Source organism: Lepisosteus oculatus, chromosome 8 (genome assembly GCF_040954835.1).
Source record: "Lepisosteus oculatus isolate fLepOcu1 chromosome 8, fLepOcu1.hap2, whole genome shotgun sequence".
NCBI classification, from domain to species: Eukaryota; Metazoa; Chordata; class Actinopteri; order Semionotiformes; family Lepisosteidae; genus Lepisosteus; species Lepisosteus oculatus.
In genome coordinates this window covers 18023492-18037021 of record NC_090703.1, presented here as the reverse complement: position 1 = coordinate 18037021, position 13530 = coordinate 18023492, and the positions used below count along the sequence as shown (strand labels likewise).

General features: G+C 37.1%; 1 protein-coding gene across 4 annotated transcripts in view; it reads right to left on the bottom strand.

Moving 5' to 3' along the window:
* Positions 1-13530, bottom strand: part of aspg (asparaginase homolog (S. cerevisiae)) — a 53989-nt gene that overhangs the window by 14235 nt on the left and 26224 nt on the right. For all 4 annotated transcript variants that reach the window (XM_069193324.1, XM_015350860.2, XM_015350858.2 and 1 more), the window contains 6 exons: positions 11219-11302; positions 9404-9530; positions 6122-6234; positions 3131-3316; positions 1781-1894; positions 601-720 (listed from right to left, as the gene is read on the bottom strand). In XM_069193324.1, coding sequence (XP_069049425.1) covers positions 601-720; positions 1781-1894; positions 3131-3316; positions 6122-6234; positions 9404-9530; positions 11219-11302 — 744 coding nt within the window. The remainder of the gene's footprint in view (positions 1-600; positions 721-1780; positions 1895-3130; positions 3317-6121; positions 6235-9403; positions 9531-11218; positions 11303-13530) is intronic.

Below are 13530 nucleotides of genomic sequence, written 5' to 3'. Positions count from 1 at the left end.
CATAGAATGCTGGATATCTTTATCAGAAATCCACCCGGCAAGCTATAGTGGTAACAAAAACAAAATAAATAAAAGAAGACATAATATTACAAAATATTTATTAGAGACCCCCATTTACTTCTGTGCTTTTGGTTTGCTGTCCTTGTGCCATCCTGTACATGCAGTTTATTCAAAATATGCGGTAAAAATAAGTCACAACTAGTTACGAAGCAGTAAAATATACGGAACTGCTTCCTACTAGACTAGACTATGTACTGAATACTACATGTTTGGGTCTGCTGGTCTTCAGAAAACACAATTTTTTTGTTTTTTAATTAGTATCTTCTAAGATAAGCTGGAGAAATTAACTGTATTATATTTCATCTATACTTGTTGCTACATTTAACAAATGTGTTTAATGTGAGTTCACATCACTGCATTTACTAAATCCTGATATGCTCTCACAAATGTCTATGCAGAGGTCTAAAACTCATCTTAGCTACGAGCAATGGAACGAGATAAATGGACCAAATGGCCTTCTCTCAGTCGTAACATCCCATGTTCTTAAAATACCTTAAAAAAGGAAAAGAACCAGACACTCATGTAAATCGTGCTTCTCACCTCTTTGCAGCTGATGCTCAGTGACTTTGCAACGACCTGGATGAACCTGCTGTCTCTCAGTGACAACTTGGCTCCCTGAAGCGATGCAATCATCTCCCCCCTTAGGTTTTCACTCAGCATCTGAGAAACAGTGTGAATAGCCATACGCTCATACAGAAGCATGAATACTGAGCAATATTACAGGATAACTACTGTCAAAGCACACTGTATATCAGACAGGAAAACATAGCGTATAGCCACATATAGATTTTATCATGAAAACTGATCATTAACACAGATTTAGTTTCTGGGTGAAAACGTGATCACCTTATCAGAGATAAAGCAGAGAAATGTGGACATAAGAATTTAGCATCAGTTGTTACAGGAAATTTGCTGAACATCATATCAGAGACAAAGGCTGGGCTGGAATTTTAAATAGTAGGCAAATATAAAAAAAAATCATCTACTACTATAAATCTTACTGGATTCTCGTCCAGGGTATCGACCCACCTTGTGACCTGCACTTCCTAAATTGGTTCTAGGTTTTCCTAATTATTGGGAATTATTATCATTCTGTTAAAGGGTAGATGGACTGTGAATCTGTAGCTTGCAATCAATAAAGGACCATTTTACAAAAGCATGAGCAACAGTATTGTTTTGCAAAATTCCAAATAAGCCATTCAATGCACAAAAGCTGCAGTATTATTTGGCCTAAGCTTTGAAAACAGTTGTGTAACTCCTATAAAGACAAGGACACACCTACATGCGTAGGCTGAGAAGTACCAAAGATCTGCACTACAGTCTGTTTTTATAGAAAATATATAAGCAAATTAAAAGCTACCCCTTCAAATGAGAATTTCAGTATGTTTCTCATATTCATACCAATAGGCTTTCTGTTAATGGTGTACATGAGCAGGTGAAAACTGTTTTAAGTGTTTACATTTATAAAGTTATAGCCTAAAAAATCATTAGAAATGTACAGTTGCTAAATGTCAGGAAACTAGAAGACTGAATTGCAGATTTCTACACCAGTGCTTTTATGATACAAATACAGAATATTGGTGTAATATTATACCAATAACAACTAAGGTGAAACAGGGAACTTTACAAATGTGAAATATTTCCGATTACTATGGTATCTGTACTTGCTGTACTGATGGTTTGTGCACTGATGCATTTTATTTAATCTAAAAAAATGTACCTTTCTTTTCTCATCCAAGCTGAGATGCTGTTTTGCCAGTACATATGACAGTTTCGCAAGGGCAGCTTCTGGTGTCATGTCACAACCTGCTATCAAGCCTGCATTGCTCAGTGCCTGTAACAAAGTTTACATATTTAAAACAACAATGGCAAAATGACATGAAAATGAAACTATGTCCTGATGAGAAACCAATCAAAAACGGCAAAACTTCTGAAAAAGTCAACTGTTACAAAGGTACTAGCCGTGTTCTTTCTTGAGTGCCTTACTGAATTCATAGGTAAGTCTAGATCTCATGTTACCATTTAAAAAAAAATGATTTTCTGGTAATGTGAAATAGTGCAATCTGGGAGATGTGCCATTTTCACGAGTGCTGCACATCTAATTTCAAGCCTACATATACAGCACTTAGTGTATGTACTGTTATAGGTCACATGTAAGGAAAATAAACGTAGTCTAGCATTAGATACCATGATGGTTATCTAATTTAAACTACTTTAAGAGTAGACATGAATAACAAGCACAACACAAGCTCACATTATTTTAGCTGTACTTTCCAGTAACCTGACTAACACCACACCTTTATTAAGGTAACCCATATGTGTATTGATCATTTCACTGGCTAGAGGCCTTTGGTAAAGTACCTACTGGACAGATTATGCAGTCTGGGATAGAGGAAGGTGTTCTGTTACCCCCAAATAATAATGGAAATCTGACTCTTGATGTCAAGAATAAGTGGGAGACATCAATATAAGTATGTAAGCAGATAAGAGATAATGGTCAAATACATAATCATCACAAATAAATTACAGACCACAAAGTATTTGCCACCAGGTACCTACAGCACAATTGCACCAGTACAAGATCTGTGTGTTGATCTCCAAGATGCCCTGGGGGCGACATGCTGAGTGTCCCTACTCTAGACAAACTAGTCAGCATATAAAGAAGCTCGATGTGACATTTTAGTTTCAGAGGCTTCAAACAATCCCCATAAGGGATTTTGGTGGGTGAGCAATCGGAGATACTGTTTTGGCTTTGCCCTTAATGGCTGAGAAATTGACAGCTTAAGGACAAGGTTGAACCTCCCACTAGGTAGAATGAAAAAAAAATCTTATTTAAAGGTAATAGTAATTCAGGCAGATGGAGGGGTACAACGTAACTGATGCAGGAAATGGGTACTTAATGCTTACACATATACTAAGATTCACATAGCTAAGGTGTACATGCCTCCTTAAAAAAACATTTAGAATTCTACCCAGTAGATACTGTATATGTGTGCAAGCAAAGATATTACATAAACTGTAAAGTGCAGCTTTTAATCTTCTAACAACATATCAGATTGCACTGGCATACCTTGCCGGTGGCATAGGACTCTGTGACTGAACCCCGTAAGCACTGTGTACAGTTGATCATGATGACACCCCTGTCTGTGGCCTTGCGGAATTCTTCTAGCAAATCGGCTCGATTGTCAGGGGCATTTCCACTGCCATATGTCTCCAGGACAATTCCTTCCATAGGGGGCTGCAAGAAAGCACGCACCTCAAGGGAGAAAACAAGATTTATTTAACCAAGGTTGCTGACATGTACCCATCCAAAAATGTGATTATATAAATTGCTGCAAATTTTGAGGTGGTGACATTGCTTTTTTGCTCTGTATCATTTTAATAAGACAGATTTGTAAAGAACCACATTCTTATTGTGATGAGAAAATGAAAATGGTTTGCATACTATTCTGTGACCCATTGAATTCATATTAACTTTCCAGAAGCCAATTTACCTCCTACAGGGTCCTGAACAAGACAGATGCTGAAGCAAATATTATCCCACAGATTTACTTAGCAGATCCATTTGTTTTGCCCTTTGACAGATCAGGCAACCAGCTACTTTTTTCACCATCAGGAATTTAAATTTGACTATTATTTTGGAATAATCATTTGGTATTGAATCCAGCTTGTTTCAAGCATCCAAACAGATCATGAAGGACTGAAGAGATGTGAACATTCTCACTGACACATACTTTGCACGAAACTGCCAAATATGTGTCAAATGAGATGACCATCAAAGGCATTTTTCCTGTTTACATCTGACATGCTATTTATACAATACCACCAACAAATAGAAAAAAAAAGTATAAGAATCCTAAACTAAGAACTTCTTAATACTCTTGTCCTACACTTGTAGACATCCAGGAAGCCTTAGGACTTTTTTTTTATTAAAGAACCCTTTGCAACTCAAAGTCCTGAACCCCAAAAGCCTTTAACCCAAAAACATAGGCAACATATAGCACATCCTAGTATTCATCTCATCATCCCAAAAGAGTAAAGAAAATTTGAATTTTTATTAAAGATGTGTAGCATTGTAGCTAAACATTTTACCTGCTATCCCGTTGGCACCATAATCTTGTTATTAGTAAGCAAACCGGTATAGATGGGTACTCATAAATGAGACAAGTTTCAAACGACATTGCATTCCCAGATGCATGCCATGCCAAACCCTCACATCGGGGAAGCTGTGAATTTCCCATAAGATAGGTGCACAACCTCCGCAGTGCCCACACATTATGGCAGCAAGATGATATACCCACATTCCAAACACACATGTACCAGCAATAGGCCCGCAGAGGAATATTACACAGTTGGAGCTTTAATAAAACAAATAATCTGTTGCCCACTGCTCTTCCATCTGTTTCTACTCCGTGTGTCTAGAGTATTAAAGTAATTCATGTGCACAATTAAGATGTGCATCCGATTCCGTTTTGGGCGATAGCTTGCATCTGGAAATTAAACGCAATTTTTACGATACATATTCATATGGCAGTCAGGTCTTCTGCAAATTGTGCCCTGGTGCTTTCATAGATCACCAGCTGGCTGGCACAAAGACATTTACTCTTAAAATCAACTTAGCAGTAAATGGTCACCACCACCTCCCCCCCGCCATGGTTTAAAATTGAAACATTCATTGTGATGGTGGTACAGAAAGAGCACCATCAATCCTGGCAGACAGGGTAGCCTATAATGCAAACTCCCCAAAGGGTGGTTCTGACTCACTGCTATACTAAACAATCCCAGGCAAGAGATCCACACTCCAGAGGTTTCTGTGGAGAAGTAGAGATTTCTGATCATATCTAACCAATATAAAATGTGTACATATATACAGTATATGAAGGTGGGTGAAGTCCACTTTCACTCTTGGAAGACTAACCTAAAAGACATATAGAAAATAAGTTTAACTTATGAACAGCTCATTCCAGAACATGAAGTGTAAATAATGAGATATAGAGGTTGCCGTGTGCGTTCTGGTGACATAGACATAGCAGTGACAGTTGGGAAGCTGTAGAAACTGGATTAAGAAGGGGAGACTAAATTACCTACTGCTCACAGACGTTAACCTAGGACGTTTGGTTAAATTCCATGCCTAAATATCCCAGAAGGACTTGAGAAGTAAGGCTTTCACATTGACTAAGTAAGTTGTTTACCTGGAACAAAGGCCTGGCTATTAAATTACAGTTGAAGGAAATGTACATACTGTAGGAGGAAAACAACGGAAAAATAAAATTGTCTAAGGCAATTAATCATAAGACTATAAAAGCCATAAAACATGCAAAGGGATATTAAAGGAGCACAAATTCCAGCTTTGGCACTAAAGCATTCTCCCCCTTTTTAATGGCTCGCATAGTAAGTGTTTAAATTTCAATGCCAACTCCCTTGCTTTTGTTGGTAATTAGACATGCTCCATAATTCTGTCTCATTTTTCACAGCATAAGTGCTCCTAGCAAGCGTAAAACCTGCCCTGTGAACTAACATTGAATATCTCTAACCAAGCAAAAAAACCAAAAAATAAATAAGTTTTGCCTAAAGGTACTTGGTCACTGTCAATATACTTGGAAATCTAAGTACACAAACATTTTGCAGTACAAATGCTACATAAATGTTAAAATTTGCATTACTCCTGTCTTATTTCTCAGCAGATCCTTTTATTTGCCTCTTTTAAAAGAACAAGATTGTGGTTTTGGGTAAAACACTAATGCAGCATAATAATGGTCACCAGTAACAAAGTTTACTCTTTCACTATCTGAATAATCAAAGATAGGTGAGAAATAATAAAAAGTAAATATTTTCCACTGGATACACGACATCACTTCCACTAAAAGCCTGTATAAAATACGAGATACTGTGCCTTTTTATACATATAGGGTGCTACATAAATACAAGATGATTTCTATATAGAACAAAAATAAACAAGTACATAAACCCTACAACATATGAAGTAAAGATTACTTTTGGGGTTGCTAAAATCTTTATTTTCCCATATTGAGCAACTGGGGAGTCATTGACATATGCTTACAGTCTCTGCAGTGATTCCAGGGAAGAGACGCAGGAGTCCCACATTCCTGTTCATGCTTGTCTGAATGAAAAACTTGGCTGTGGTGTTGGCTCTCCAGACTGTGTCCCAGTTAACTAAACAGGATGGGGGGGGAAAAGGACAAACATTATTAGTAGTCCCATTTTTATTTCTCAGCATCTGTTTCAGAACATACTTCCAGAAACATCACTCAAGGCTGCAGGTCAGAATTATAGAGATTAAAAAATGCAGGTCTTTCAGAAACACAAAGAAGCAAGTGAAAACACAAAGTCTACTTGAATATCTCTATGAAACGTGGGTCGAGTGCAGACAATATTGCAGAGCTTCAACCTCTCCTCAGGAAAACTTGAAAATTTGAGTTATCATCAAGGGATCAGAGTTCACAAAGCAACCTTACTTTTATACATCAGTTGCAATGTTAGGAAATTCTGATCAACACTAATAAAATGTTGTCTGAAAAAACATAATTCAAAGTTTATATATGCTTCCTGAATTAATGCATTTCCAATTCTATTTGAATGGTTCTCCAATGTCTATGTTCATTGCACAACTAAAAATATGATGGGACATCTATTCTTGAAATTGTTCATCTCTTGAGTACTTATGAGAACATGTTTAGATTGACACATTATTTACATGTTTTTGAAAATGTGGAGAAGAAACTAAAATGAAAATGCTAGGATATACTGTATAGTATAAAGCGTAGCATTGAAATCAAGGGATGTTAAAGTTATACAGCACACTAATAAGGCCTCATTCAGAATACTGCATACAATTTTGGTCAACGTGTTATAGAAAAGCTAGTGCTACTCTGGAATCAACTGAAGAGAAAACATAGCATTCAGGGGTTTAAGGGAACAGAATGTACTACACTGAGAAGCTGAAGAAACTGAATCTTTTTTTAAAGCTATGAACACTACAAGAGGACCTGATTCAAGTATTTATACAAGGTACTGATAAAGACCACCCAACAGATATCTCCACAATAAACAGTGAAACAAAAAGGGCATCGGTGGAAACTACACAGAAGCGCATTTAAGAAATGGCTGGGTGAGATCCTTAGATTAATTAACAACTACTTAATGGGTTGAATGGTCTCCTCTTGTTTGTAACCTCTTAGGTTCATTTGTTGCATCTCAAAGGATCACTTTTTTCTATTTTTAATTCTATTAACAAATGTGGTTATGCAAAATTTCTGATACTGAATTTTAAAATGGTATGGATAGGTGTGATCTAATATATTTAACCTTTAATACAGTGCTAAAGCTTAAATGAGCTCAACACTGTAGCAATTGCTGTGAATCTCAAGACTCGCAAAATCTCAGAAAATCATTGAGCAATTTACCTGAACAAGCACTGTTTTATAAACTGACATGACTTATGTAAATACTATTTAAATTTGTTTTCATTATTCAACGCTTCATCCCAGTATGACAAAAAACAATGAGTTGGCTTTTCAAATGGAATGCGAAAAACTTACTGCCTACTTCCCTTACATCCGCAGTTTTATTTATGGGATTAGGTCTTATAAATCATCTGTCTCGGTAAAGCAAAATGCTAGCTTCCCTAGATCTCCCAGCTCTAAAAAGTTCATTAAATCACAAGAATTTCAAAGAATGTATCACATATTTTATGCCTGGAATACTGATGTCATATTCTTTTAATTACAGAAGACGTATAGCTAGTAGCTAGCACATTCTGCATTTACATCTGTCAAATATCTTTATACATTTAGTACCATTACGGTGGATTTTTACTTCACAGTACATTCTCATTAATTTCCTGTTTTGACTCTTTTACGCACTTGATAGGATGTAGGTTACCACTTCAAGAAATGGGTTTCTTCTGCAATACTGCTGAAATGGGTATGGTCTCATTTAACGTGGACTGCTCTCCCAATGTCAGGCTTCTTTTAGGATGATTCTCAATGTTACGTTTTTAATCTTAGAAAGCTTAGAAAAAATTATTTCCCAGCAAGAAATTTCCCAGAATCCGAAACAATCTGAAGAATTTGTCACAGAATGTCTGGGTTTGCGAACGAAGGTCACATTCATTCTTCAATGATAACGTCACTCTTATCCCTTATGTTCAACACTGAATTAGAGAGTGGACAGAAATCCACTGCCCCATTACCATTTCTATCCTCTTCTTCATTCTCACACCAGACAGGAACCACAGTAAGCAGAACAGGACACATTTTGTGTTGACTAGCTTTCCTTGGTTTTAAGCGTGTTACCAAAAGCCTACGAAAACAGCATTTTTGCTTTCAAATTAAATGGTTTATTGCAAAACCAGTAACGGACATACACAAATTTTAACACTGTGACTACTTTTGATGAAATAAATGAGGCATTAAAAAGAATCTGAAGGAAGAATTCCTGTCTGAGGTGCGGTTGGTGAAACTAAGAAAGTATGAGACCAAACAAGAAAAGGCGCTATTAATGAGCGAAGGAGGAAACGTACAAAACTTGAAGTGCAGCACAAGGAATAACACACCACAGTAAAGGGGCTCTTTACATTTACATTGCTTTCATAGCTACGTGGCTATAGCCTTTGTAACCACACAATGATGTTTCCACTGTTATCAGCTTCGGTTCTATTTATCCATTTGAATTAAGCAGTTGTTTACACCAGATAAGTAGATTGAATTATATTGGTTTTCATGAGATCTTTACTGCAGATTTATATTTTTCACATTTCTTCATGTATTTTAAGTCTGCCAGGAAAGAATTCTTATTCCAGGATGTTTTGTGTTGTGATGTCCGTTCATATGATACTTTCTTCTTTAGTGGAAGATACGATTCTGCTCCTACCTCGTCTTTTTCAAAACAGAATTAGGCTTCATGAAACACACGGAACTGTTCTTTAGTATTTTTGTACTTTGTCTTTTCAATATTATTTCAGTTTCCAAAAATCATAATAAGACTAACCTTCATTTAGCAAACTAGTTAGAGCTAAACTAGTAAGAAGAATAGGTTCTTCTTCATATGTTTTTAAATATCAATTTATCACATATCACTTGTGGTTACTTGCAGGTTAACATAGCCAATTCAGGGAAACAATAGACCTAGCTAGGTAACCTGGCTAGGTTCCCATGTCTTTGGAAGGAAACCAGAACACCTAGAGAAAAACAACACGAACACTGGGAGAACAAGCAAACTCTACATAGATGGAGCCACATTCTGGGACCCAGCCCAGAACCCAAGCTGTGATGAAGTAGCGCTAAGTACCATGCCACTATACAACCTAATTAATAATATTTACTTTTTATATCAACTTCAGCATTGGCTAGTGGTGCAAGGTTAGGTGAAGAAAAGGCGTTGAAACTCCCAGCATCCACCTTTGTCACTCGGTTCCCTCTGTAGAGCTTGTGATGAAAATACAGACAGACCTGAAAGATTTGTTGAAAGTTAAAAAAAGTAAATATGATGAAACTCCAAGGTGACTTAAGTCACTGCATAAGTAACGGAGAACTGTAAAAAAGTTATTAGTATTTAGTACATCTCATAACATTATAACATTATTATAGTTCATAACATTATTATAGTGGATAAATCAATATAACTGTTTATTTTTTCTCTGCAACGTTACATGTGAAACAAAGAAGTACAGGTTCACATCGTAATTTGTTCCTATAATTCTTTTATGCATTAATTTGTTTGGGTGTTCTGCAGAAGACGTTAAATTAAAATAACGTGAAGGCTTCAGAGAAAACTGCTTCATATCCATCCATGAAATTTCATGTACAAAGGAGATTAATTGTGACAGGTACAAAACAAAGAAAATAAGAAAAAGTACATTGTCACACATTGTTCCATATTGTTTCCTTATTTTCCCAGCGAACGTTTAATGCTTTAGAGTGTGATTAGTGAAGGCTGGCAAGTGGCTTGAAGTTTAGCATCTAAGTTACTTACAGGTTTTGAGAGGAAAGCCAGACATTTTGGAAATGGCAGGAAACATAGCCACTGAGAAATTCTTAAAGCATCAGTATTGGCAAAGTATCAGGCCAGCAGTTTGGAAGAGTAAACCTCACTCATCAATCCTCTCTCTGGCCTCATCAGATACTCACAGAAGAAATTCAAATGCAACAGAGAATAAATAAATTAATACTGTTGGAAACATGTGGTTTCAGTTTGGATCCAGTCCGAGAATTTTTTTTTCTATTGTGAAATCACCAATTCCCGCCCCCCTCTCACAGAACATCACTAATTAATTCAGCTCACCTCAGCAACCTTCATTAGAGGGAAAATAATTTCTTGGACTTGCTCTCAAAACGTTTGCTGTTGGAGGTACTGACCAGTTTTCACTCCTACACTGGAGTTACCAGCTGGTGAAATTAGGCATCTCTCATTGCCAATACAGCAAGTTTATAGAATGCCCAGCAAATGTGATTTTCCCATGACAAGCCAAAGGTACTCAAGCCCACAGATGCCCAAGCAGCAATCTGCCAAGTGTGCACCATTATCTGGCAAATCTACGTGGCAGGGGGCTAATGATATAGTCAGACTCAAAAGTTTGTATCGGAACAGAAATACAAGCATTTTATATGCTGAACTCCTAGGAAGGCTCACATGTGGTATACATGGAACACAAAATATTGACAATAGTAATTATGACATACTTCATTACTTTTTCCCCCCCCACAGCTTAAAGAGTAAATACAAAAACTCTCTCCTTTTTAAATAAGTGTGACTAGTTATAAAAATTGTTCATCATTAGAATTAACCCAATGCAATTAAATAGCTCATTTGCCAGTGTGTTATTAATTTGAGTTTCTTTAACATTGTATATTACTTGCTAACAAGACTCAAATAAACTGGAAAAAGATCTACATTTAATCAGTTGTGCTGGTATTTTATCATATATAGCACATATTTAACATTACTTTGCTGAAAATGTATTCATAATAAGGATAAAACTGGATTTCTATAACTATCAAAGTTATCAATATTGAACAGTGTGTTGAGAACCAGTGTCTGTCACAGGTTATGGCCAGAATGGAAACATCACGCAGCATTCCAACAGGAGCAAAATGCAGAGGCTTTACAGTTTTTTCTGCTGTACAGAATCAACACTCACCTCAGGAATCACAAACTGTCCAGCAATCAACAGCGCCCCCAAGAGGTTGTCACGACCATCATTCCTCATCTCGTAGATAGGAACCTGAAACGTTAAAAGCAAGCTGGGCATGTAAGAACTTGAGTATTTCTCAACAACCATGACCTTTTCCTGTAGTGGGTGAAGTTAAGCACCTGTAATTCCTCCTTCCGTATTTAACAAAAACCATGATCCACTTCCTGGAGTGGATGAATTTGAACAATCATAATAATTCAGCTGTATTCAGCAGAATACAGGCATGCAGCATCCATCTAAACCGTACGGCATGTATACCAATCACCTTGGTCTGTTTGTGGAGGTGCTGAGCATTCTTTTTCATAAACCTGCACTAGGGACCTAGCACTCAGCTTAGACAGCACTGGAAATGAATGTAGTATAAGTCGCTATACAGTGCTTATGAAAGGCAAGCCCAAAGAAATGGTAGGGCAACAGTTTACATTTAAATAGCCTAGAGTCAGGCAAATGTAAATTAGTAAAATGCTGTGGACTTTTTATGGAACAAACTCAAGAATGAAACCTCAAGCAGTTTAGTGATAGGAGTACGTTCCAGACCACTCCTCTAATAATTTGTTAGCAACCAAGGAAGTGAGAAAGACTGAAGGAAAGGAAGCATTGCAAAACTGTCACCACAATATTTGCACATTTAAGGAGTATTGTATGGCAGCCAGTTCTAGAGGCTGACATGGTGCCCAGGCCCTACTTACTGTAAATGAAGTGGTAATGTAATTAATGCCAGCAGCAGCAGAATGAATTCTAATTTTTTGGGATTCAGAAATCTGGATTCAGACTGGACTGAGGTCATCAGCTGATCATTACAATGAAGAGTTCTAGGATCAGACAGATCATCCATTAATTATCCAGACAGACTGTTATTGTCAGTAACTCTGTCATATTCATACGGTACAGTACACGAGTTTCAAATAGTGCAACAGCAGCACAAGCAAGAAGGCAAAATTCACGATTGGGTCAGTATTGTTAAGTTGTACAATGCATTACTTAGACCTCACTTGTAATATTAAGTTTAGTTTAGATCACCGCACAACAAGAAAGATATTACCGTTCTATAGGCAATTCAAATGAGAATGCCTGCACTACTTTCTGGTCTATTTGAAGCAAACTCCATTAAATATTTTAAGAAATTAATTAAGCTACTAGCACTAAGCAAGATGATGACGTAAAGATGACTCATTAGTATCTATTTTTATGTTCCACACAAATCTCAAACACGTGGTTTTATTATTTTCTTTCTCAGACTATATCTGCAATATTTGTAACTAAAACCTGAAAGGATTTTGACTTAAAGATACTGTACAAGTATATAATGGTTTTGAATAAAATCTAGCTAAAAAAAATTTAAAGGATATTTGGTAACTACAGCTAAATGGAAAAAACAACAACATCTTTGTCACAAAACTGTAAAACTAGGTGTGGGGCACGGTTAATCTGGGAGATTTGAAAGTGACACTGACCACACATTGACGTGGCTGTCTCTCCTATCTTTAATTGCATCTCTTACATAAAAACATGGATGACTCAAAATTTCTTTCAACTTAACTATGACAAGACTGAAGGCATGTATATCAGCATGCCCCATTAACTATCTAAAGCCAGTGCAGTTACCCTAACTGTAGATGTTACTCTACCTGAGCTTCAGTCTAAATTGAAGAACTTGGGGTGAATTTTGACCCAGGCCTGACATTTGACCCACATGTGAAACACAGTCAAAACATCTTTCTTCCACCTCATAATATTGCCAGACTACATCCTATGTTGTCGCTAACTGTTATTGAAAACCTGGTCAACACTTCCTGAACTGACTACTGTAATGCTCTACTTGCTGGGGTTTCTAAATCCACAATAAGCATCTCAGAATTCGGCAGCCACAATCCTGACCAGGTCTAGTGCAAACAATCACATTAACCTTACACCAGAGTCCTCCACTGGCTATCAGGTTTCATGTCAGGTTCAAAGGCCTTATGCTCACCTAAATAAAGCTCTGCATGGCTTTGCACATCAGTAGCTGTCTGAGCTATTATTGTCCTACTCCCTACCTCGCAGCCTTCGAATTCTGGTCTTCTATCTGTCCCCCTACCCTGTTTTCACTCTATGGGAGACAGGGCCATCTCCTGCTATACCCCAAAGCTCTAGAACTCTATCCCAAAGCATATCAGAGAGACACCTTGCCTGAGTGGTTTCAAATCAAGATTCAAAACATTTTTTACTCAACTGGTTACTTAATGTATTCCCTACCCCCTTCTACTACCTCCTACCAT